Source organism: Equus asinus, chromosome 14, assembly GCF_041296235.1.
Source record: "Equus asinus isolate D_3611 breed Donkey chromosome 14, EquAss-T2T_v2, whole genome shotgun sequence".
Taxonomy (NCBI): domain Eukaryota; kingdom Metazoa; phylum Chordata; class Mammalia; order Perissodactyla; family Equidae; genus Equus; species Equus asinus.
In genome coordinates, this window is record NC_091803.1 from 29,836,356 (window position 1) to 29,860,485 (window position 24,130).

The 24,130-nt window shown below is 41.6% G+C and overlaps 1 protein-coding gene across 2 annotated transcripts in view; it reads left to right on the forward strand.

Annotated features, from left to right (window-relative positions):
• Positions 1–13,654: 13,654 nt before the first annotated feature.
• Positions 13,655–24,130, forward strand: part of COG7 (component of oligomeric golgi complex 7) — an 81,785-nt gene continuing 71,309 nt past the window's right edge. Inside the window, exons 1-4 of one of the 2 annotated variants that reach the window (XM_070484683.1) lie at positions 13,655–14,046; positions 18,273–18,421; positions 18,731–18,847; positions 22,558–22,726. In XM_070484683.1, the coding sequence (XP_070340784.1) occupies positions 13,878–14,046; positions 18,273–18,421; positions 18,731–18,847; positions 22,558–22,726 (604 nt within the window). In that variant the 5' untranslated portion in view covers positions 13,655–13,877. The remainder of the gene's footprint in view (positions 14,047–18,272; positions 18,422–18,730; positions 18,848–22,557; positions 22,727–24,130) is intronic. The other variant, XM_070484684.1, reaches the window with a different exon arrangement.

Below are 24,130 nucleotides of genomic sequence, written 5' to 3' on the forward strand. Positions count from 1 at the left end.
TGTTCTGAAATACAGTAGTGCTTGACGACTACAATGTTTACAAGTAATAAATTCTTTAAATATATCCAGTATAGAAAGTGCTTATTCAGCCCCAAAATATAAAATTCTATCAACTAGTGCTTTTTTTTTAACTAAGAAAATCGTAGCAGAGTGGTCTGGAATGCTAGCCATGGTTGGTTTTGTTTTTTTAAAGGTACAACCTGACATTTTTCATCTGGAAAGAGGTGGAGCCAAGTAAGAGAAAGCGGGAAGAGTCCTTAGATCAGACAGCCAGACCTCTCATTGTGCAGTTAAGGCCCCCAAGTTCTCATGTTTCATGTGAGCTGGAAGGAAAACGTCTGGGCTTTTGCCTTCCTCCTCCAGTGCATTCCCAGTTATACCATGTTCATTCTGAGAAAGCTTGCCTTTTAAAATGTGCAAACATTCTGCGCCTTTGACTGCTGTTCTTGAACACTTCATCCCACTTCTAGAGGAGTACTCTGATTGTAAAAGTTGAAATTGAAGAAAAATACTACAGTCTTACAGGCCCAGATCCATAGGCTTTAAAGTCTGAGCTCTTCTGAAGCCTAACAGTTTGGAGTTACTAAATCAGCCTTGGTTGTCACTCTGTTCCTTAGCTTCCCTGCTGCCTCTAAGTAGCCATGTGGCCTAGGGCAGGTCACTGTCCTCTTCAGACTCCTCCCCCAGTGGAGAGTAGGATTGTTCTGAGAGTTAATATATGTAAAGTGACTACAAGACTGCATGGCACTTAGCTAAGACTCAGTTTCACTTACTGCTTGCTATTAGCCTGTCCACCTGGCTTCTAGGACATGAACAGTCTTGACTTGTCCATAACTATTTAAAGTTTACCTCATAAAATAAACAAAAGCAAATATTTAAAATTTTGGTGAGGTTCGGATTAATACTGAGACATAATAAGCATCAAAGATAGAATGATAACAAAAAATTAGAGTAATTAGAAATGACACTCCTAAATCTAGTCACTAATAAAAAATTCTAGCCATTTTGAAATTACATTCCTGAATCTAGTCAAAAGCAGAAATCCATAACAGAACACTTAGAAACTAAGAATGAACACACTTCCTATAAACCGTTCAGTTAGGGGGCCAGCCCGGTGGCCGAGTGGTTAAAGTTCTGTGCACTCTGCTTCAGCAGTTGGGCTCACAGGTTTAGATCCAGGGTGTGGACCTAATCTTGTCAGCTATGCTGTGGAGGCATCCCACACACAAAGTAGAGGAAAACTGGCACAGGTGTTAGCTCAGGGCTAATCTTCTTCAAGCAAAAAAGGAGGAAGATTGGCAAACCCTCACCACCACCAACAGGAAAAAAAAATTCAGTTTATTTTATAAACAAAGCTATACATTCTAAAATGCATAACCCTGACACCAAAATCTGAGACGTCACCCTTTATTATTGTTTTTGAATGCAAAGACAAAGCATTAGCTTTAAAGCCGGTAGCAGGGGCCGGCCCAGTGGCACAGCGGTTGGGTGCGCACATTCCACTTCAGCAGCTTGGGGTTTGCCGGTTCAGATCCCAGCTGCGACATGGCACCGCTTGGCAAAGCTATGCCGTGGTAGGCGTCTCACATATAAAGTAGAGGAAGATGGGCACAGATGTTAGCTCGGGGCTAATTTTCCTCAAAAAAAAAACCTAGTAGCATATTGAAAAAATACACCATACAGAGCATTTTGTAGGAATGCAGTTAACCACAGTAATAACTCAAATGAACTATTTGATCATCTTAATAGATGTAGAAGAGGCATTTTACCTCGTTGTTTATTCCTAGTAAAATCAAATAACTGGCATGCTGTTTAATAAGGAAATACTATAGTGGCCTAAACACAACGGTTTGTTTTCTCATTTAAAAGAAGGCCAGAAATATTCCAGAACCATTTCTAGTAGAAGCATCACGAAGTTATTTGGGACCCAGGCTCCGATCACTGAGGATGTGCTCCTCAGTGTCATGTTACAAGACAGTGGATTTAGCTGCTGACATCCTAAGCCACAGGAAGGGAGAGGAGGAAGGAATAAAGGAAAACTGAACATTCTTAAGGTTTCCTGGAGGTTTCACATGATAAGTCCATTCATATCTTACAGACTGTTTAGTAACATGGCCACACCTAGGTGCAAAGAAGGCTGAGAAATTGTCATTTTTGCATACAATGCTGTACCACAGGAAGCTGGGCTTTGGGTACTGAAGAAAAAGGGGAGACTGGCTCTTGTAAATTAGCTGTCTACCATAAGATACTATGGCAGTCTCTTAGGGAAGAAAGCTGCCCTTGAACTATGGCTAAATGAAAAAACCATGCTTTTAAATTTTCATATGAGTCCAGTTTTAAAACCAAACAACCCGGATATTTGTATGCATATGTAACAGTGGTAATCTTTGGGTCATAGAATTACAGATGAGTTTTCTTTAAGTTTTATCTTCATTTTCTAAAAATTCTAAGCTGAAAAAACTTCATTTTTTATGCTCAATGTTAGTTTTTCAAAATTAAAATACAAAAAGGTGGAAATTCTTTCAACTCACCCAATTACCCTTCTAGGAGACAATGTTACTAGTGCCTCATCTGTCCTTGGAGATATTCCAGGCTTGTTCAAGCAAATGAACTGTTCTGTACTTTGATATTTTTTTCATGTAGTAATATAGATAGCTTGGAGATAATGCCATTATCGGTATGAATTTTTTTTATTGCTTTTTCTCCCGAAATACCCCCAGTACATAGTTGTATATTTTAGTTGTGGGTCCTTCTAGTTGTGGCATGTGGGATGCTGCCTCAGCATGGCCTGACGAGTGATGCCATGTCCACGCCCAGGATCCAACCCGCAAAACCCTGGGCCACTGAAGCAGAGTGTGCAAACTTAACCACTCGGCCATGGGGCCGGCCCTGAATTTCTTAACAGAAAAAAATATAGCCCCTGCTGTCCTCTCCTGACAGCAGATGGTATCCGTCCATCATTTCTATGTTGAAAGTGCTCTGTAGTAAAGCTCTGGCACATGAACTTTCTGATAGTTTCCGTGTATCTCCAGCCTCTGCCTCCCGTGGCTCCATTCCCATGGCCCAAGAATGTTGGCATCCTCCCTAGCAACCCTCCCCTGCCTCCTGCCTTGTTCCTGGCAGCCCTGCATGGTAGAGTGAAACAAGGATGGGCTTTGGAGTCAGGTTCAGTGTCTAGTTTTTTGCCACCTGTAGTATCTTGGGCAAGTTACTTAACTCTGGGCCTCTGTTTTTATGTTCTTAAATGGTGAAAGTGTTAAAAAATATATATATATACAGCATAGGTTTTGGTGAGGATTTAATGAGATCAACAAAATACCAGACACAATTGATACTCTATAATTATAGGTGCTGTTATTTCTCAAGTCGCCTCATCTGAGATTTCTCCTTTTTTATTTACCACCTTAACTGTGGTGACTTCTCTTTCGTCACTTTGTTCATTTCACAACCTCTCCTGTTGTTATGGAAACCAATAAAATTTTACTAAGGATACTAATAACCTAATATTTGCAGAGGCAGCACAAAGGTCAATGCTTTTGGTAAAATTAGACCATCCTCTGTGTTTGTTAAGGTTAGGATCAGCTGCAAGAAGTGGAAAAACACCCAAAGTAACAGTGGCTTAAACCAAAGATATTTATGTTTTTGTGTTAGTTTCCTGGGACTACTGTATCAAAGTACCACAAGGTGGGTGCCTTAAAACAACAGATTTATTGTCTTGCGGTTCTGGAGGCTAGAAGTCTGAAATCAAGGCCATTCTCACTCTGAAACCTGCAGGAGAATCTTGATGATTTGCAGCAGTCTTTGGCGTTCTCTGACTCGCAGCTGTGGAACTCCAGTCTCTGCCTTCATTGTCACGTGGCGTGCTCCCTGTGTGTGTCTTCACATGACCATCTTCTTATAAGGAAACTGATTATACTGGAGTAAGGGCCCACCCTACTTCAGTATGACCTCATCTTAACTAGTTACATCTGCAATGACGCTATTGCCAAATAAGGTCACATTCTGGGGGTCAGGGGGTTAGGACTTCATATCTTTTTTTGGAGGGACATGATTCATCCCATAACTCAATCCAAGATAGTAGAGGTAGTGAGATTAGGACTGGTATGCTGTCCATGATGTCAGGCACCTAGATACCTTCGATCTTGTTGCTCTGCCATGAGTGACTTCCATTCCTAAGAACACTTCATGGGTCAAAAATGGCAGTTGTAATTCCAGCCATCACGTCCACCTTGCGTCCATCAGGAAAGAAGAAGAGTGGCAGGGTATACCCCATCCTTTTAAGAAAACCTCCTTGAAGTCCCACATGAAAGTTCTGCTCACATCCCCATGGCCAGAACTTAAGTCACACAGACACACTTAACTAAAGAAGACTGGGAAATGTCTGTTCTGAGGCTGTGGACCCACTGGGGAGAACAGAAATCAGGAGATAACTAGCTGTGTCTGCCAACACTTCTGGTGCTTTCTTCTCCATGATTTTTTGACACTCTTCTGTTTCCTCCCCAGTTCTCTTTTTCCTCTAAAATTCCAAATATGGGCATTTGTAAAGGTTTTGTCCTCAACCTTCTTCCCTACTCTACTAATCTTCCTGCAGTACAATTCTGACCCTAGTACTCTAATCACAACTTTTTGATCATTTCTACTACCTTTTTTGATTAAGTAAAGCCAATTTCCCTAGCATTCAGGGTTCTCCAAAGTATAGTCTCATCTGAACCTCAGTTTCCTTTTTTGAAAAGAGAAATAATACCTGCCTTAGCTCCAAAGGCTGTGAGGATTAAAATGGAGGTGTAAGAGAAAGCAAGTTTTAATCTGTACAAGTCTGTAAACAGATGAAGAATCTAGTGCTCTATTCCTTCACGTCATTGGGCCCTATGCACTAGCCAGTCTGGACTCTTCCCTGACCTGTGAATCTGTCTAATAGAAATGAAGAGGGCTTCCACACAGCTTAGCTCTGAAGAGGAAGCCACTGTCTCTTCTAGCAAACCTGGTTTATGCCCATGACCGAGACATGCAGCTGCAACTTGAGTCTGATCACTGGCATTTTCATCAGATCTTGTCAGTTTTCAGCTGTTTCCTTCTGTCAAGTTCCTGTGCTCTGCTCATGGGACAGAAACACCTATTAGACAATAGTATTATACCTCTGGCAGTGGCTTTCGTGGTTTGTGCCATGTTATGATGTGCTGGCACACCTCTTCGTACATGGGATAGCAAGGAAATGAATTAACTGAATTCAAGAACCCCAGAGATAGTGAGACTAGGGCTGGTATGACAGTCCCAGATATTTGTGTCCTCTCCTTCCACTCCCAAAAGCCATTCCTACGTGTCCATAAGAGTTCCTCATGGGAGTCAGCCTGGTGGCGCAGCGGTTAAGTGCGCATGTTCCGCTTCAGTGGCCCAGGGTTCGCCAGTTCGGATCCCGGGTGTGGACATGGCACCAGTTGGCAAGCCATGCTGTGATAGGCGTCCCACATATAAAGTAGAGGAAGATGGGCATGGATGTTAGCTCAGGGCCAGTCTTCCTCAGCGAAAAGAGGAGGATTGGCAGCAGTTAGCTCAGGGCTAATCTTCCTCAAAAAAAAACAAAGTTCCTCATGGACAGGTGTGGTAAGAAGGAAAACTGTCCCACATGAAGCTAATCTGGGTGATCTGGACATGCATTAGGCCTGTGTAAGGAAGGGTAACTCACTTTTGGCATGTCTCAAAAAGTGTGGGCTCGGGGCAGAACTTTTGGCTATGGCCCAATAAAGAGATTGGCAAATCCTCTCTCCAAAAAGCAGCTATAAATATCAACAAATTTGACAAAAATAACCATTTCAGTGCCCTGGAAGTCAAACAAAGGCAGATGACAATCTGAAAAGCCACTGATGTTTGGGTAAGAACATTTGCAGTCTCTGTCGTTCTTCCCTGGGCTGATCCCAGCCTCTCCCTTGCCCCAACTCTGTAGGTGGCAACTTCTTTGTCATGATGTTAGTGGAAGTGACATTTGCAGCGGTCGCCAAGTGGAGAAGGGCCAACAGTTCTACTAGTTTGATGTTGTGGTCATTGTTAGAGAAAACATTCCTGGGTGAGGCTGTATACATTGTACACTGGGGACCAGGGAGAGGCTAACCACACAATCCTAGCTGATGCTGAGGCTGTATTCACATGCTGAGGAGATACAAAAGGGCACAGTGGGAAGGAAAAACTGGGACAGACTTGGCCAGAATTTTGAATGTGCTCCCTTACCCACACACACATCCATTGACAAGATTTACTGGCTCAAAATTTGTAGCACAACTTTAGTTTGATCATTAACTGCCACTAAGCTATGCAGACACAGGAAGTCAGGTTTTAAAATAAAAATGAATAAAAATCGGAGACATTAGCTACACACCATAAAGGAGGGAGATTCTATAAATGTAGCCCAGGCAAGCTACAAAAACAGGAACAACCTTCAGGAGGTTCAGAATCTAGAGGTGCTACAGTGTATTAACTAAAATATCTAGGTTTCAACAAAAAATTATGAGACATGCAAAGAAACAGGAAAGAATGATCCATACTGAGGGGAAAAGGCAGTAAATATAAAGTGATTATTTCCAGATGATGGATTTAGTGCACAGCCTTCAAAGTAGCTATTATATGTTCAAAGAACTAAAGTAAACCATGTTTAAAGAATTATAGGAAAGTAGGCAACAAATAGTGATTCTCAATAGCAAGACAGTATAGGGAAAAAAAGGAAATACTGGAGTTGAAAAGTACAATAAATTGAAATAAGTTCAGTAGAGCCACCCAGTGGCAGATTTGGGTTGGCAGAAGGAAAAGTCAGTGAACTTGAAGATGCATCAATGGAAATTATCCAATCTGAAGAATGGTGATGAAGAAGAAAAACAGAGCTGCAGAGACCTGTGAGACACCATCAGGTGTGTGCTGGCAATATGTACACCAACATACACACAGTGCTAGTCCCAGAGGGACGTGTGAGAGGAAGGGCAGGGAAATTATCTGAAGAGATAATGTCTGAAAACTTCCCAGATTTGCTCAAAAACATTAACCTACACATCCATAAAGCTCAACAAACTTCAAGTAGGATAAATACAAAGAAACTCACACCTGGACGTGTTATAGCCAAACTTAAAAGCCAAAGCCAAACTTAAAATCTTGAAAGCTTCCAGAGAAAAGTGACTCATTGTGTACAGGAGGCTCATAATAAGATTAATAGCTGATTTCTTATTAGAAACATTGGAGGCCAGAAGGCAGTGGGAGGAATATTCAATGATCTGAAAATGAGAAGAATTCTATATCCAGCAGAAGTGTCCTTCAAAAATGAAGGCAAAATAAAGACATTCCCAACTAAAGACATAATTCGATGCTAGCTAATCTGTCTTATGAGAAATATTAAAGGAAGTTCTTCAGGCTGAAAGGAGATGAATGATGTCTACATGAAGAAATAAGTACTGGTGAAGGCAATCATAATATAAATAGAATTTTCTTTTTAATTTAAAAGAATAGCATAAAACAATTAAAATCTTGTGTTTATAGCAAAAAAATAATATATACAACAATAACAGGGGAGGGAATAGAGCTATATACTGAAGCAAGGAGTTGATACCAAGTGGTACTCAAATCCACAAGCAGAAATGGAAGAGTATCAGAAATGATAAATATGTACGGTAATATAAAAGATTCAAATATATAAGATTGTGTAAAGCAATAATTATAACATTGTATTTTGGGGTTTATTATATATATGATAAAAGCACAAAGGTGAGAGAATGGAGCTATATTGGAGCAAAAATTTCATATTTTACTGGAATTACGTTATTATGCATATTGTAATCTCTAGATTAGCAACTAAGAAAATAAAAACTATAGTGTAAACAAGAAATCAACAAAGGAATAAAAAATCATACATTTAAAAATATTTAACTCAAGGCAGTAAAGGAAGAATGGACTAAAGGGCACATAGAAAACATAGCAAAATGCACATCTAACTGTATGAATAATTATATTAAATTTGAGTGATCTAAATACCCCAATCAAAAGGCAGACATTGTCAGACTGGATTAAAAGCAACAACGTCCAGACATATGCTGTCCACAAAAGACCCCCTTAAATCCAAAGACACAAATACATTGGGCAATAAAAGAATGAAAAAAGGGAGCCAGCCCTGGTGGCCTAGTGGTTGAGTTTAATGCGCTCTGCTTTGGTGGCCTGGGTTCAGTTCCTGGGTGTGGACTGACACTGCTCTGTTAGCAGCTGTGCTGTTCTGGCATCCCACATACTAAATAATAGAGGAAGATTGGCACAGATGTTAGCTCACTAGGGTGAATCTTCTTCAGTTAAAAAGAGAATGAAAACTGAGGCAGCGTCCCACATGCCACAACTAGAGGAACCCACAACGAAGAATACACAACTATGTACCGGGGGGCTTTGGGGAGAAAAAGGAAAAAATAAAATCTTAAAAAAAAAAAAAAAAAAAAGAATGAAAATGATAGGCCATGCAAACAGTAACCATAGGAAAGCTGGGGTGGCTATATATTAACATTAGCCAAAATAGACTTTAATAGGTTAAGAGGAAGGTTTAATGATAAAAGGGGAAATATATTAAGACATAACAATTATGTATGCACCTACCATCAGAGCCCCAAATACCTGAAGCAACAATTAACACAGTTGAACAGAAAAGTGGACAGTTCCACAATGATAGCTGGAGATTTCAGTACCTCACTTGAAATAATTGGTAGAACAACTACACGGAAATGAAAGATATGGAAGACTTAAACACTGTCAACCAACCTAACATACACAGAACTCTCCACCCAGTGACTGCAGGTACATATTATTCCCAAGTGCATCTGGAACATTCTCCAGGATAGACCAATGCTAGCCTATAAAAGAAGTCTCAATAAATTTAACAGGATTTAAATCATACCAAATACATTTTCCAACTACATGGAATTAAGTTAGAAATCAACAACAGGAAATCTTGGAAATACTCTAAGACATTTCTAAATAACCCCTGTGTTATAGAAGAAATCACAAGCGAAATTGGAAAACATTTTGAATTAAAACATCAGAATTTATGGGATTCAGGTAAAGCAGTGCTTAGGGGGAATATATAGTTTTAAATGCCTGCAGTATAAAAGAAGAATGGTTTTAAATGAATAACCAAAGATTCGACTTTAATATGCTAAATACAGAAAAGCAAAGTAAATTCCAAGCAAGCAGAAGAAAGGAAACTGATTAGTGGAGGAATCAGTGATAGAAAACAAACAAACAAAAAAAATAGAAAAGAAATCAAGTCAAAAGTTGGTTCTTTGAAAAAAAATCAAAATTAACAAACTTTAGCTAGACTGACCAACAACAACAAAAAGACAAATTACCAAAGTCAGGAAAGAAAGATGGAATTTCACTACTGATTCTACAGAAATTAGAGATGATAAGGGAATATTGTGAACAATTTTGTGCCAACAAATTTCACAACCCAGATGAAATGGACACATTTCTAGAAAGGCCTAAATCACCAACTGGTTTAAGAAGATGTAGAAAATCCGCATAGATCTATAACAAGTAAAGAAGTTGATTTAGTAATTTAAAATGTTCCCACAAAGAAATTTCATGGCCCAGATGGCTTCACTTCGAATTCTGTCTAACATTTAAAGAAGAGGCATTACCAATCCTTCACAAATTCAGAAAATAGAGAAGGAAGGATCACTTCCCAACTCATTCTATGAGACCAGTATTATTACCCTTAAAATTAGAGAAAGATCACCAATAAAGAATATTACAAACCAATTTCCCCTTTGAATAGACCAAAAATCCTCAACAAAATATTAGTAAAGCAAATCCAGTATAAAATCATTATACACCATGACCAAGTAGAATTTATCCCAGGAACGCAAGATTGGCTTACCATCCAAAGATCCATTACTATATAATATATATGAATAGAATAAAGGATAAAAAACACATGATTATCTCAATAGGCACAGAAAAGAACATTTATAAAACCCAACATTTTAACAAACTCAAACTAGGAATAGAAGCGAACTTCCTCAACTGAAAAAGGGCATTTATGAAAAATCTACAGCTAGCATTGAACTTAAAGACTAAATGCTAAAGACAGATGCTTATGATCTGGAAGAAGGCAAGGATGTCTGCTTTTGCCACCTCTATTCAACATCCTACTGAAGATTCTAAGTAGTGCAGCTGGTAGAGGGGAGAAAGAAAGGCATCCAAATTGGAGAGGAAAAAGGAAAAGGGTCTGTTTCACAAATGTCATGATCCTGTGTGTGTACAAATCCCAAGGAATACATAACGCACACATAAATATTAGAACTAATAAATTTAAATGTTCACAAGATAAATACACAAAAATCAATTGTATTTCTATAACAAGAAACTATGAAAATCAAGACAATTCCATTCACAATAGCATTAAAGTGAATACAATACTTTGGAATGAATTTAACAAAAGAAGCACAAGGCATTTACAATGTACATGTACAACTCCAAGATATTGCTGAGAGAAATTAGACAAGATCTAAATTAGAAGTTCTCAACCAGGGGTGATTGTTCCCACTAGGGGACATTTGGCAATGTGTGGAGACATTTTTGGTTGTCACAACTTGGGGGAGGAGATGTTATTGGCATCTAGTGGGTAGAGGCCAGGGATGCAGCTAAACATCGTACGATGCATAACATAGGACAGCCCCCACAGCAAAAAATTTTCCAGCCCCAAATGTCAATAGCACCAAGGTTGAAAATCCAGATCTAAATAAATGGAGAGGCATTTCATGTTCATAGACTGGAAGACTCAGTATTGTCAAGATGCCAATTCTCAAACTGATCTATAAATTCAACATAATTCCCATCCCAGCAATGTTTTCTTTTTGTAGAAATTGTTAAGCTGGTCTTAAGATGTATATGGAAATGCAAAGGGTCTGGAGTAACAACAATTTTTTAAAAGAACAAAGTGAGAGGAATTAACGCTACCAGATGTCAAAACTGACGATCAACTACAGTGATCAGGGCGGTTTGGGATTAGTACAAGAAGAGGCACGTGGGTAATGGAAGAGAATTAAGAGGCCAGAAACCCTTCCATTTATATTATTGGATTTTTGACAAAGATCTAAAGGCAATTCAGTGGAGAAAGGAAAGTCTTTTCAACAAATGGTCCTGGGATAATTGTATATCTGCATGCAAAAAACAAAAAAACATAGATCTTTACCTCACACCATACACCAAAAATGAACTCAAACTGGATCACAGACCTAAATGTAAGAGTTAAAACTTTAAAACATCTAGAAGAAAATTTAAGAAAAATTCGTGATCTTTTATTAGGCAAAGATTTCTTAGATACAACACCAAAAGTATGATCCGTAAAAGAGAAAAAGTGATAATGCACTTTATTGAAATTAAAAACTTTCGCACCTCAAAGACACCATTAAGAAAATGAAAATATTAGCTACAGATTTGGAGAAAATATTTGCAAGCCATATCTCTAATAAAGAAATTATATGTAGAATATGTAAAGAATTTTGACAGCTCAATAATATGAAGACAGGAAAGCCCATTTGAAAATGGGAAAAAGATTTGAATAGACATTTCACCAAAGAAGATGTAAGAATGGCTAGTACGCACATGAAAAGATGTTCAATTTCATTGGTTATTAAGAAAATGAGAAAGCAACAATGACTTATCACTACATATCAAATATTGGTGAGGCTATAGAGAAAGTGGAACCCTCATACGTTATTGATGGTAGTGTAAAATGGTAATAGGCACTCCAGAGGAGTTTGGTAGTTTCTTAAAAATTTAAACATAAATTTATCTTACAACTTAGCAATTCCACTTGTAGAAGTCTATTCAAAAGTAATGAAAACATGGGTCCACACAAAGACATAGCAGCATTATTCAGAATAGCCTTAAACTAGAAACAGCATAAATGTGCATCAGCTGGTGAATGCGTAAACAAAATGTGTCATATCCTCGCAAGGGAATGCTATTCAAGCAGCAAACTACTGATAACATGGTACAACATGGATGGGCCTCCAAAACATTGTGCTCAAGGAAAGAAGCCAGATGCAAAAGACTACATAGTGTATGATTCCATGTATCTGAACTGTCCAGAAAAGGTAAATTTATAGAAACAGCAGATTAGTGGTTTCCTAGGGCTGGGGGTGGAAGCAGAGATCAAATGCAAATAGACAGGAAGGAGCTTTTTTGGCTGATGGAAATGTGCTTGTGGAGATAGCACAACTCTCCAAATTTACTAAAAAACATTGACTTGTATGCTTACAAGGGGTGAATTTTATGTCCTATCAATTAATAATCAATAAAGCTGTTTTTAAAAAGTGTCAGCTGGGGCCGGCCCCATGGCTGAGTGGTTAAGTTCGTGTGCTCCACTTTGGTGGCCTAGGGTTTCGCTGGTTCGGATCCTGGGTGTGGACATGGCACTGCTGGTCAGGCCATGCTGAGGCAGCATCCCACATAAGCACAACCAGAGCACTCACAACTAGAAGATACAACTATGTACTGGAGGAGTTTGGGGAAAAGAAGAAGAAGAAGAAGAAGAAAAGATTGGCAACAGTTAGCTCAGGTGCCAATCTTAAAAAAAAAAAGTGTCAGCTAGTCGGGGAGGGGCAGGGCATGTCATAGGGGCACTTAAGGCTTTGAAGCATGCCACAGGACCTAATCAGTTTGCTCCTACCAAGGCTAGTATACTAGCTTTCCTAATTTGTGGATTTAAGTTCTTACATATATATTGTCTTCAAGAATTACCATATGCATTGAGTCAGAGTATGCCTAGGGTAAGAAAGAATGAAAGAATTATTCACGACTCTACACAAAGAATTTTTTTGTTTTTGTTTTGGTGAGGAAGACTAGCCCTGAGCTAACATCCGTTCCCTATCTTCCTCTTTTCTTGCTTGAGGAAGATCAGCCCTGAGCTAACATCTATGCCAACCTTCTACTTGTATGAGGGATGCCTCCAGAGCACAGCTGCTGAGTGGAGTAGGTCTGCGTCCGGGATCTGAACCTGTGGACCCAGGCTGGCAGGCAGAGCTAGGGAACTTGACCCACTCGGCCACAAGCCGGCCCCTGTTTTCGTTTTTCTAAATTTTGGCTCCTATGACAAAGGAGGCCCTCCCAGGTAGCCTCTCTTTTCTGAGGTGTCACGCTGTCTTAATCTAGGGGAAGCAGTAAGTGCAGACTGGAGATTGCCAGCGTGGCGCGTTTCGGGAAGGGACAGGAGGCCAGTGTGGCCAGAGCTTTGAGACAGGAGCAGGAAGAGCAGGGGGCAGAGGCCAGATCACGTAGATTCCTCTGCCCCCTGTAGCAGGGCAAGTATCAGAAAGAGTCAGGCTCCAGCGGCAGGCTTGCCTGCGTTCAGATCCCCACAGAGCCACTTTCTCGCTATGTGACTTTGAACCAGTTCTTCTTGACCTCAGTTCTTCATCTTTACGCTGGGGAGAACAATAGTACTCAGAGGACTGTGAGGACTAAGTGAGCTAATGTGCGTAAGGCCTTGGGAATAAGCACATATTTAAGCGCTCAACAAGCACCAAGGTTAGCATAAGAAGCGGGACGCTAGTACCGGCCTGCCGCTCCCAGCCCGGGGCGTTTCTCTAGAAGCTTGCTCCCCAGGGCGCCCGGAACGCCGGCGGTCGCCTCGGTAACGGCCACCTACTTCCGGGAGAAGTACGGCGCGCAGCGAGGGTCATTCCCAGCCGTATGCTTCAGCGAGTTGACGGAGGGGCCAGTTGCTGGTGCTGTGGACTCCGGTGTGCGCCCTCCCAGGCCAGCCCCGGTGCTCTTGCAGGGCCTCCGGAATCTGCAGTCTCGTTGCCGCCCGGAGACAGCCTTGAAGGCCTGGACGCCGAGGCTGAAGCGGGGCGGCCATGGACTTCTCCAAGTTCTTGGCCGAAGACTTCGACGTGAAGGAGTGGATCAACGCGGCCTTCAGGGCTGGCCCCAAGGAGGCGGCGGCCGGGAAGGCGGACGGCCACGCGGCCACCCTGGTGATGAAGCTGCAGCTGTTCATCCAGGAGGTGAACCACGCCGTGGAGGGTGAGCGGAGCGGGGCCGAGCGCCCCGACGGGGCCGGGGGCGCACGGAGTGGGCCGGTCAGTGTCACGCTTCCGGGGGTCAGGGGAGCCGCGGGCCGCGTCTCCTCAGTCCTGGGGACGCGCCGAGCAGGGCTAGTCTGCTGCTTGGCGGTCTGCAACGCTCGCTGATTCGGGATCTCGCTTTTCCACCTCTGGCGGTGCCATCAAGTTTCCTTTTATAAACCTAAGCTAAAAGAGTGAATTTTAAGAACAAATAAATAATAGTCGATTGATCCTTACATTTGGCAGAAGCATATTGAAGGTATATGAGAATGACACAAATCTGGGAAACATTGTTTAAGTGGATTTTCATGTCGGGGAGGAAGGTGGGCTGGTCTGAACGGAGACTTTAACCGTCTTTTAAGGACAGTTAATTATAAAAAATAATGCACGCCAGCAACCATTTCATTAACTCCTCGACTTGATTTTTATTCACTGTATGTTTATTCAGTACGTTCTGCACACCAGTCTCTCTGCTAGGCTCTGTGGGAAAGACGGGTCAGACAGACTGCATACTGGAAGCTTCTGGTCCAGTAAATGGAACTTTGTTTCATAGAGGTGTCCAGGGTTTAAGGAAAGGTGGTGGTGGTGGTGGGGTGTTGGTACGTGTCAGGCCCTGTTTTAAGTGCTTTATATGTATTAGCTAAGTAGTTCTCAACCAAGGGTGGTAATGCTGCCTCTCCTCCTCCCGAATATTTGGAAGTTGGTGGGAGTTTTTTAAGTTGTTGCAATGGTGGGGAATGTCACAGTGATGGACATTTAGTGGAAGGACCCAGTGATGCTTAGTGTCCTGCCATACTCAGCACAGCTGCACAGTGAAGAAATGTCCTGGCCCAAATGTTAATAGTGCCTCCTGTTTGGCATGATTATCTAATTTAAACCTGACCATCCGTAGAGGTAGGTACAGTTATTATTCCCACGTTATAGCTGTAGAAACTGCGGCTGAGGGAAGTGACTTCCCAACGTCACATTGCTAATGAAAGGGAGAGCCTGGATTTGAACCCACACAATTGGTTTCAGAGCCCAGGTTCTCATCCGTTATACTTTATTATATTCAAGTATTAACATAGTATTAAAGGGAGAGGGAACAACACACGCAGAGGCATGTGGTTATAAAAAGGCCTAGTCAGTCCAGAGGGAGGTGAGCTCAAACAGACCTTCATCAGTAGCATCAATAACTATTAATCATTGGTATTATTACTATGGGAGGATCACACTTTCATGGGGGGAAACTTCTGCTGGAGATAAGGCAGAAAAGCAGACTGGGATCACACTGTGAAAGGCCTTTTTGGCCATCCTGAGGAGTCTGGATTCCATCCCACAGGCAGTGAGAAGCCTTTGGAGGTTTAAAGCTTTATTTTTATGGAAGATGAGACAAGGGCCCAAGTCTGCAGTGAAAAGAAGTTATTGCAGAGGTTCAGGCAAGAGATGTTGAGGGCCGCAAATTAGAGGACTGATTTGTTCAGTCAGTCACTCAGCAAATATTTATTGGGCACAAACTGTTCTCCAGCGTGCAGAGAGACAGTGTTGAACAAGACCCAGTCTTAGGTTAGACAGGTCAGCAGGGGCCACATCATGCAGGGATTTTAACGTCACATTAAAGAATTTGGACTTGATTGAAAACAAGTGTAATGGGAAGGCACTGGAGGATTTTTTTTTGCTGAGGCGGATTTGCTCTGAGCTAACATCCTTGCCAATCTGCCTCCTCTTTTTTTTCTTTTCTCAAGAAAGATTAGCCCTGAGCCAACATCTGTGCCAGTCTTCCTCTGTTTTGTATGTGGGATGCCTCCACAACATGGCTGATGAGTGGAGTAGCTCTCCGCCGGGGATCTGAACCTGTGATCCCCTACCACCTAAGCAGAATACAGAACTTTAACCACTTGGCCATGGGGCCGGCCCCAGGCACTAGAGGATTTTTAAGTAGGGAAGTGATATAATTCAGTATGTCCCCATTCAGCAGGCTGTTGCTGTAGTCCATAAGGGAGATGATAGCAGCTTCAACCTGGGTCATGGCAGTGGAGTTGGTGATAAAGATACTTAAGATATCTTTAGGGGCCGGTCTGGTGGTGTCATGGATGTGTTCGCATGTTCTGCCTTGGCGGCCTGGGGTTCATGGGTTCAGATCCCTACCGCTCATCAAGCCACGCTGTGGCAGCATCCCATATACAAAATAGAGGAAGATCGGCACAGATGTTACCTCAAGGACAATCTTCCTCATCAAAAAAAAAAAAAAAACGAAAAAGGATAATTTTAGGAGGAGGAAAGGGGAGAACTTGCTGATGAATTGGAATGAAGGATGAGAGGGGGAGAAAGTCAAGACTGATGGCAAATTCTTGAACTGAGCAACTGTGGATGGAGCTGCCAAACATACAGTAATGTTGAGAAAATTTGTAGTGAACATCCATATACCCACCACTTAGATTTTACAGTTAACAATCTCTGGCTTTATCACAAATCTATTCATTTGTCCATCCCTCCTTCTTATTTTTTGATGTATTTCAAAATAAGTTGCAGACATCAGTATGCTTCCCCCCTAAACATTTGTTAGAACCCTGAACATTATAGAGTTCAATACTTGTTTACAGCTCTTTTTTTACTAGATAAAATCTGCATGAGGTGAAGTGCATAGATCTTATCTGATAAGTTTGATGAGTTTTGACAAATGTATACAGCTAGTATAAACTCAGACCTCCGTCAAGGTATAGAATTCTACCATCACCTAAGAAAGTGCCTCCATGCCCCTTTGCAGTGCAATCTGGCCCTTACCCTCCCAGAGGCAACCACTGCAAGTGATAGTTTTAAAATGGATGCAGGAGTGGACTAAATTTTGGGGGCTGTGGAGAAGGGAAAAGAGGTACACAGGGAACCAGCCAGGCCTGAAGAGTGACTCTGGGGGGCCAGCCTGGTGGTGTCACAGTTAAGTTCACGTGCTCCGCTTCAGCCACCCAGGGTTTACCAGTTTGGATCCTGGCCGCAGACCTACACAGGGCTCATCAAGCCGTGCTGTGACAGCATCCCACATAGAAGAACTAGAAGGACTTACAGCTAGGATATACAACTGTGTACTGGGGATTTGGGGAGAAAAAAAACAAAGAGGAAGATTGGCAACAGTGTTAGCTCAGGTCCAGTCTTCCTGACAAAAAAAAAAGAGAGTGACTCTGTGGTTTAGCAGGCGAGAGACCAGGCTGGGGCCATAGCAGCACTGTGTAAAGGCGGTGAAGTCTGCGCACTGAAGAAATCTTTGTGTGTTCTGCCTTTGTTTTCTTAATCTGAGAACCTTACCTGGAGTCAGTGCTGGAAACAGTGTTATTTTATGTAGAGCTGGACGAACAGGTTCCTGAAGCACATCTTCAAGATGTTAAGGTTCCATTCAGCACGCAGGTGGCGCAGAAGACTCTGGGCTTCTTTGGTCGATTCCCCAGTGAATTGCTCTTTAAAGGGTTATGCTGTTAACCCCCCCAATTCCAGATAACACATCCTGGTCTGCAAAGATTTTCAAATTTTATCCTACACTTGGAAAGTCTGTTAAAAAAAATGCAGATTCCTTGATCTTGCTTGATCTCCCACCAGACTTGCTAAATAAGAATCTCTGGCAGGTGGCCTAGGAACCTGCATTTTAACTGCACTCCACCTGGTGTTGGTGGTCTATGGACCACATTTTAAAAAGACCATGAAAAGCAGACTTTGGGTCCAGGCACATGTAAGACTTGATTTCAGTTCTGTGAAATCTTGGGCAAGTTACTTAACCTCTCTGAGCCTTAGTTTTCTTATCTGTAAGAGGTGGCTGCTAGCGATTGCCATGGACATGAAGTGATATAATGTACGTAAAGCACCTGGCACATAGCCGGCATTCACCCACTGTCAGATTCCTTCATTCTCCTTCCTCGAAAAAGGACTTCAGTTTAACTCAGTGGTGGAAAATGGTTGATGTTGGGTCAGGTTGATGGTTCATTCCTTGTTAAATCACAGGACCCTCACTGTCACTCTGGGGAGGACATGGTCCTGGCAGAGGCCACCTCCCCACTCCTCTCCCCTCCCACCTCCCATTTTTCACAGGCTTGGAAAACCGTGTGGTTGTAGTGCTTTGGGGAGAATTTCCTTCCTGTCTGATTTATTCATACTGTCCCCTGGTGACTGGTCTGATTTTCACGTTTGGTCCATGTTGCTCTTCTTGGGTTCTTGCTACAGAAACAAGTCACCAGGCCCTTCAGAACATGCCCAAGGTGCTCCGTGATGTGGAAGCCCTTAAACAGGAGGCGTCTTTTCTGAAAGAACAAATGATTCTTGTCAAGGAGGACATTAAAAAATTTGAACAAGACACGTCTCAGTCGATGCAGGTATTTTGGCCCCCAGCCTAAATGTCAATTCCTGTTTCTGGAAGATTTTCACTCACATAGTGGGAGGCCAGCCTTAACTCACAATCTGGCCAAGCACTCAAATGATGCTTTCGCTTAGTTCTCTCAGCTTGTTCATCTGTCTTCAGCACTCGCTGAACAAATGTGGCTCTGTGATTGGTGTTGTAAGGGGTACAGAGGCTCCCTGAAGTCAGGAACATGCCATAATACTTAGGTGTCAAGTCACGGGTGGAAGGTAGAGAAAATGGAACTGCCACTTCCTTCATTTTTCACCTCTCATTTTTTTCTTAGGTATTGGTAGAAATCGACCAGGTCAAGTCCAGAATGCAGCTGGCCGCAGAATCACTTCAAGAAGCAGACAAGTGGAGCACGTTGAGTGCTGATATTGAGGAGACATTTAAGACTCAAGTAGGTGTCTTGTTTAAGGGACGTGAAATCTTAACCAGGAATTTCAGCAGGAACTTGAGTTTTGGAGAAACAAATGAGAGAGCTATTCCACTCAAAATCATAAGGGGTAGTAAATAGGTGCGTATGGAAACATTCAGACTTGGGATAAGGAAGAGCTGAGGCTGCTCTGAGTATTTGCACCCTCTTCAGTTTGTACCTTCTGCTTGACCGAAGCCTTTTAGCCACGGAAAGTGAGTTCAGGAGAAGCCTCGATAAAAAGGCAGAGAAAACAGTCAGTGAGAGTGTGGAACATGGGCAGAGGGGCCTGACTCGCACTGGCACCTTGGCAAGTTACTTAACCCCTCCAAGGGCTGCAAAGTGGGGAAGGGAGTAATCCTTTTGATAACCAGTTATAAGAAGGAAATGAGATGATGTCTTATGAAAAACTCCTTTTCAATTGTAAAGCAAAATGAATTATCATCTTTTTTGCTATTTTTAAAAACTTTTAAAAGTTTTTAAAACATTTATAAATGGCGGCTGGCCCTGTGGCTGAGTCGTTGGGTTCTCGTGCTCCGCTTTGGTGGCCCAGGGTTTTGTAGGCGGGAATCCTCGGTGCGGACATGGCACCACTCATCAAGCCATCCTGAGGTGGCATCTCACATGCCACAACTAGAAGGACCTACAACTAAAAATACACAGCTATGTACCAGGGGGCTTTGGGAGAAAAAGGAAGGAAACAGACAAACAAAAGTTATAAATGCACATGGGAAAAATGTTAAGATTTTATTTTTCCTTTTTCTCCCCAAAGCCCCCTGGCACATAGTTGTATTTTTAGTTGTGGGTCCTTCTAGTTGTGGCATGTGGGACGCTGCTTCAGTATGGCTGGATGAGCTGTGCCATGTCCGTGCCCAGGATTCGAACCTGTGAAACCCTGGGCCGCTGAAGCAGAGCGTATGAACTTAACCACTAGACCACGGGGCCGGCCCCTAGGAAAAATTTTAAGAAAGAAGAATAAGTAGTGAAAAATAAATCTTTCTTGTAACCCTGACCCTCCCAATCCCCTAAATTCCCTTCTGCATGCCAACCCTTTTGTCATCTTTAAGCCTGTCCTTCCAGATGTATACACGCCTATATCAGGTATATGTTCCCTGCCCCTTTTATTCCACAAATGGTGGCACATTGTGAACACTGCTTTGACCTTTGACTTTTCACTCAACAATCCATCTATTATTATATATCAGTTATTGTTATCCTTAAGTACGATAGAGCCATACTCCTTCCCATTCCATTTCAGAGCCCCTCAGGGCACCTGACAAGTTTAATTGATCCAGGCTTCCTAGACGGAAGCTGTAAATTTTATTGAATTCCTGGCACATGTGTATGAGAGATTGGATTTAAATATGGTCTCTGATGTTAACAGGAGTAAGCTACTAATGTTAGTTAGCTAGAAGTTATTCATCTTGATTTTGTCCTCCCAGCTATCCTGATATTCAGAATTAACTGCCCACAAGACCACACGCATCCAGTGGACTCCCTCTAGGCACTTCAGACACTGAACTCCTTATTTCTGTCCAAAGCCACTCCCCATTTGCTCTTTCTTTTGGCCTCCCTCTCTTGGTTGGTGATGTCATTTTCCACGCTCTATCTAGGCTAGAAACCTCAGCAGTCCTTAACTGCTTGCTCTTCCCCATCTCTGCCATCTATCTCTTCAGTTATCTGTTCTTTGTATCCTTCTGCCACCACTCTAGTCATGCTTTCCAGTCCTTTTACTGCTAGACCATTGCAACAGCTGTCCATTGGTCTTCTTGCCGCTGAGTCCCTCCCACACTCTGGTTTATCCTGCACATGAGACCAGGGGGATCTTCTAAAGCATAGATTGGCAAATGGCATTTCCCTGTCCCTCGCCCTACTTTTTTTTTTTAAATATTGGCACCTGAGCTAACATCTGTTGCCAATCTCCTTTTTCTTCTTCTTCTTCTCCTTCTCCTAAAAGCCCCCTGGTACACAGTTGTGTATTCTAGTTCAGGTCCCTCTGGTTGTGTTATGTGGGACACCATCTCAGCATGGCTTGATGAGCGGTGCAAGTCCACACCGAGGATCTGAACTGGCGAAACCCTGGGCCGCTGAAGCAGAGCACCCGAACTTAACCACGTGGCCACGGGGCTGGCCCCTCGCCCTCCCATTTTAACCTTGACTGATTCCCCATTTTCTGCCGGATAAATTCTAAGCCTGCTCACAAAGCATAGCCATAGCCTGTCATTCACAACAGGGTTGTATGTGGCCTGCCTTTTCAGCTTTTTCTCTGGCCACTCCCTCCATGTGATTTCCACTTTGTGACTGCTCCAGACTGTTAACACACCATCCCCTTTCACGTCTTAGTTCTCTTCCGGAACCATCCTTCCTCTCCTTTATAGTATAGTACACTCATCCCTCAAGGTCCAGCTAAAGTGTCACCTCCTTTCATAGCGCTCCCTGCTGGCTCCTTGCCTCTCAGGCAAAATTAATTGCTCCCTCACCTGTGCTCCTGTAACACTTGAGCCATACTTCTTAAAATGTACGTGGTCTTTCTGTCCCGATACGTTGTAAACTCAAGCGCTGCGTTGTGATCTTCCTCCTCTCTGTGTCTCACACATTTAATACAGTGTGTGACACATCGCAGACACCTGTTGAATGCTGAAATGAAATAGTTATTACACTCAATTCTTTTTTAAAAGTAGCATTTATTTTTCTAATTATAAACATAATTTACATGTCTTAGAAGATTTGGAAAATTCAGAAAAATACAAGGAAGAAAAGAAAATGATCCTCATTCCTAATCCCTAGTAATGTGTTTTTAATGTCTGTTAGGTATTTTTCTATGTATTTGTATATATTTGTATGTATGTGTTTTGGATATATGCATATGTTACTGGTATGCATACATTTATATATATTCTAGCGTCTGTATGCTTTTTTATCTAGTTTATTTCACTTAATAGTAAGTTGTAAGTATTTTTAAAAACATCATTTTTTGTGGGTGCAGAATATTCCACTTGGCATTATGAGTGACCCATAATTCATATTTTATTTTTTATTATGGAACGTTTAGGTTGCTTTCAGGTTTTTGTTATTATAACACTAAAGTCATGTTAATTAATTATAGTACATTAATATCTCTCTGTCCCTCTGATTATTTCCTTAGGACAAATTTCTTGAAGAGGAAATACCAGGTCAAAAAATGTGAATATTTTTAAGGATCTTGATGCATATTGCTAAATTGCCTTCCAGAAAGACAGTATAAATTTATGGTACCAATAGACTTTTTCTTTGCACCCTCAGCAAGAATCGCTATTACCGTTTTTGAAAAGTTTTTCCAATTTGTTAGGAGGAAAATGGCACTTCCTTGTTTTAATTTACCGTTATTTGAATACCACTAATATTGAACATAATATGTTTATGGGACATTTTCTTAAGAATTGCTTTTTCATGTATTTTGTCCATTCTTTTTTTTCCCTCCACTTTTTTTTTTATTGAGTTAATGATAGGTTACAATCTTGTGAAATTTCAGTTGTACATTATTGTCTGTCAGTCATGTTGTAGGTGCAACCCTTCACCCTTTGTGCCCACCCCCGACCCCACCTTTCCTCTGGTAGCCACTAATCTGTTCTCTTTGTCCAAATTATTTTGTCCATTCTTAATTGAAGGAGTGGGGTCTTTTAAAATAAATATCCTCTATTCTGGTCTTTTTATAGGACATAGCTGTGATTTCTGCCAAGCTAACAGGTATGCAGAACAGCTTAATGATGCTTGTTGATACACCAGACTACTCAGAGAAGTGTGTGCACTTGGAGGCACTGAAGAACAGGCTAGAGGCCTTGGCCAGCCCCCAGATTGTAGCAGTGTTCAGCTCCCAGTCTATAGGTGAGTGATGGTCATTTCTCATCTCTGCGTCAACCTCTTTACAAAGATAGGGCTTTCTGAGTCTTCAATCTTTAGAATGTCTTAATGTTGATTAAAGTATATAGATTGGAAGTAAGTCTGTAACTTTACGGTAGTTGCCTTTTTATCGACAGTTTATATGATATTCTTCAAAATACAGAAAAGTGGAAATAGTTGTCCAGTGAACACACCATCTAGATCCTGGTGTTAGCATTTTGCCACATTTACTTTATCACCTATCTGCCCATTTACTCATCTCTCTGTCCATCCATCTTACTTTTTTGATGCATTTCAAACTAATGCAGACATCAGTACACTTCACTCCCGAACACTTTAGTATTCATATCCATAACTAGAGTTCAGTAGTGATTTATGATTTTTCCTTTTTTGAGGTAAAATTTACGTTTAGAGAGATATGAAACTCTTAAGTATACTATTTGATGCGTTTTGACCCTTATCAAGAACGTGATGGTGCTATGTTATTTTCCGGTGATTTTCCAATAGATACGTTTATCTAACTCTCCCTTTGCCTTTCATCACAAAACCATTGGTTAAATAGGAAGAGGCAGCTGTGCACCTGTTTTCTTACCTTCACAGCTGTTTATATTGGACAGAGTAGAGTCTGTCTCCACTGCTCCTGCTTCCTCCACTCCTGCTTGTATGTTATGCAAGCCCGTCTACTCTGGGTTTATATTCTCCTGAACCTGTTCTGTTGAAGGGCTCCAACAGCGTGTCATCACCACACTTGAAGTCCTGATACCGGTTTATACTGTTCTATTTCTCATTGTCAACAACAGTTCACGATGTTTTTACTCCGTCCTTTCTGGGAATGCTTTCTTCCTTTGGCTCCTGAAATGTAGCAGCACTTTTGTTTATATGATGTAAATTTCTGACGATGAAATGAAATCATAAGAAGTTCTGATATATAAAGAGTTCTGTTTGATGTTTTAATTTGTTTTAGGATGGGTGAGTGTGCTGAGGCCAGGCTTTAATAGTTTTTTTTTGGAAATCAAAGCTAGATAATTGTATATACGACTATGCAGACATATAAACATGTAAACTCTTGTGTGCATGTAAACTCTTACCACATGTATAAACATTATAAACTTTCAGTATACTGAGTGTGACCGTACCATTTATTATTAAACTAGGACACTTTTGAGAGGAAAAGAGAGTGCTTTTACTAATGAAGCTGGAATGAGTGTAAACCAAGACTGTCCTGGGCCAGCTGGTACAGATAGTCACTCCTGTACCCGTTAGTACGGAACCCTCACAGAATGACCCTCTGGATAGTAGAGTTTTCAGTGTGGGTGAGAGCAGCTTAACCTCCTCATGCCAAACACAGTAACACTATTCTCCCTCCAAAGATGATTTCTCCCCACTCCA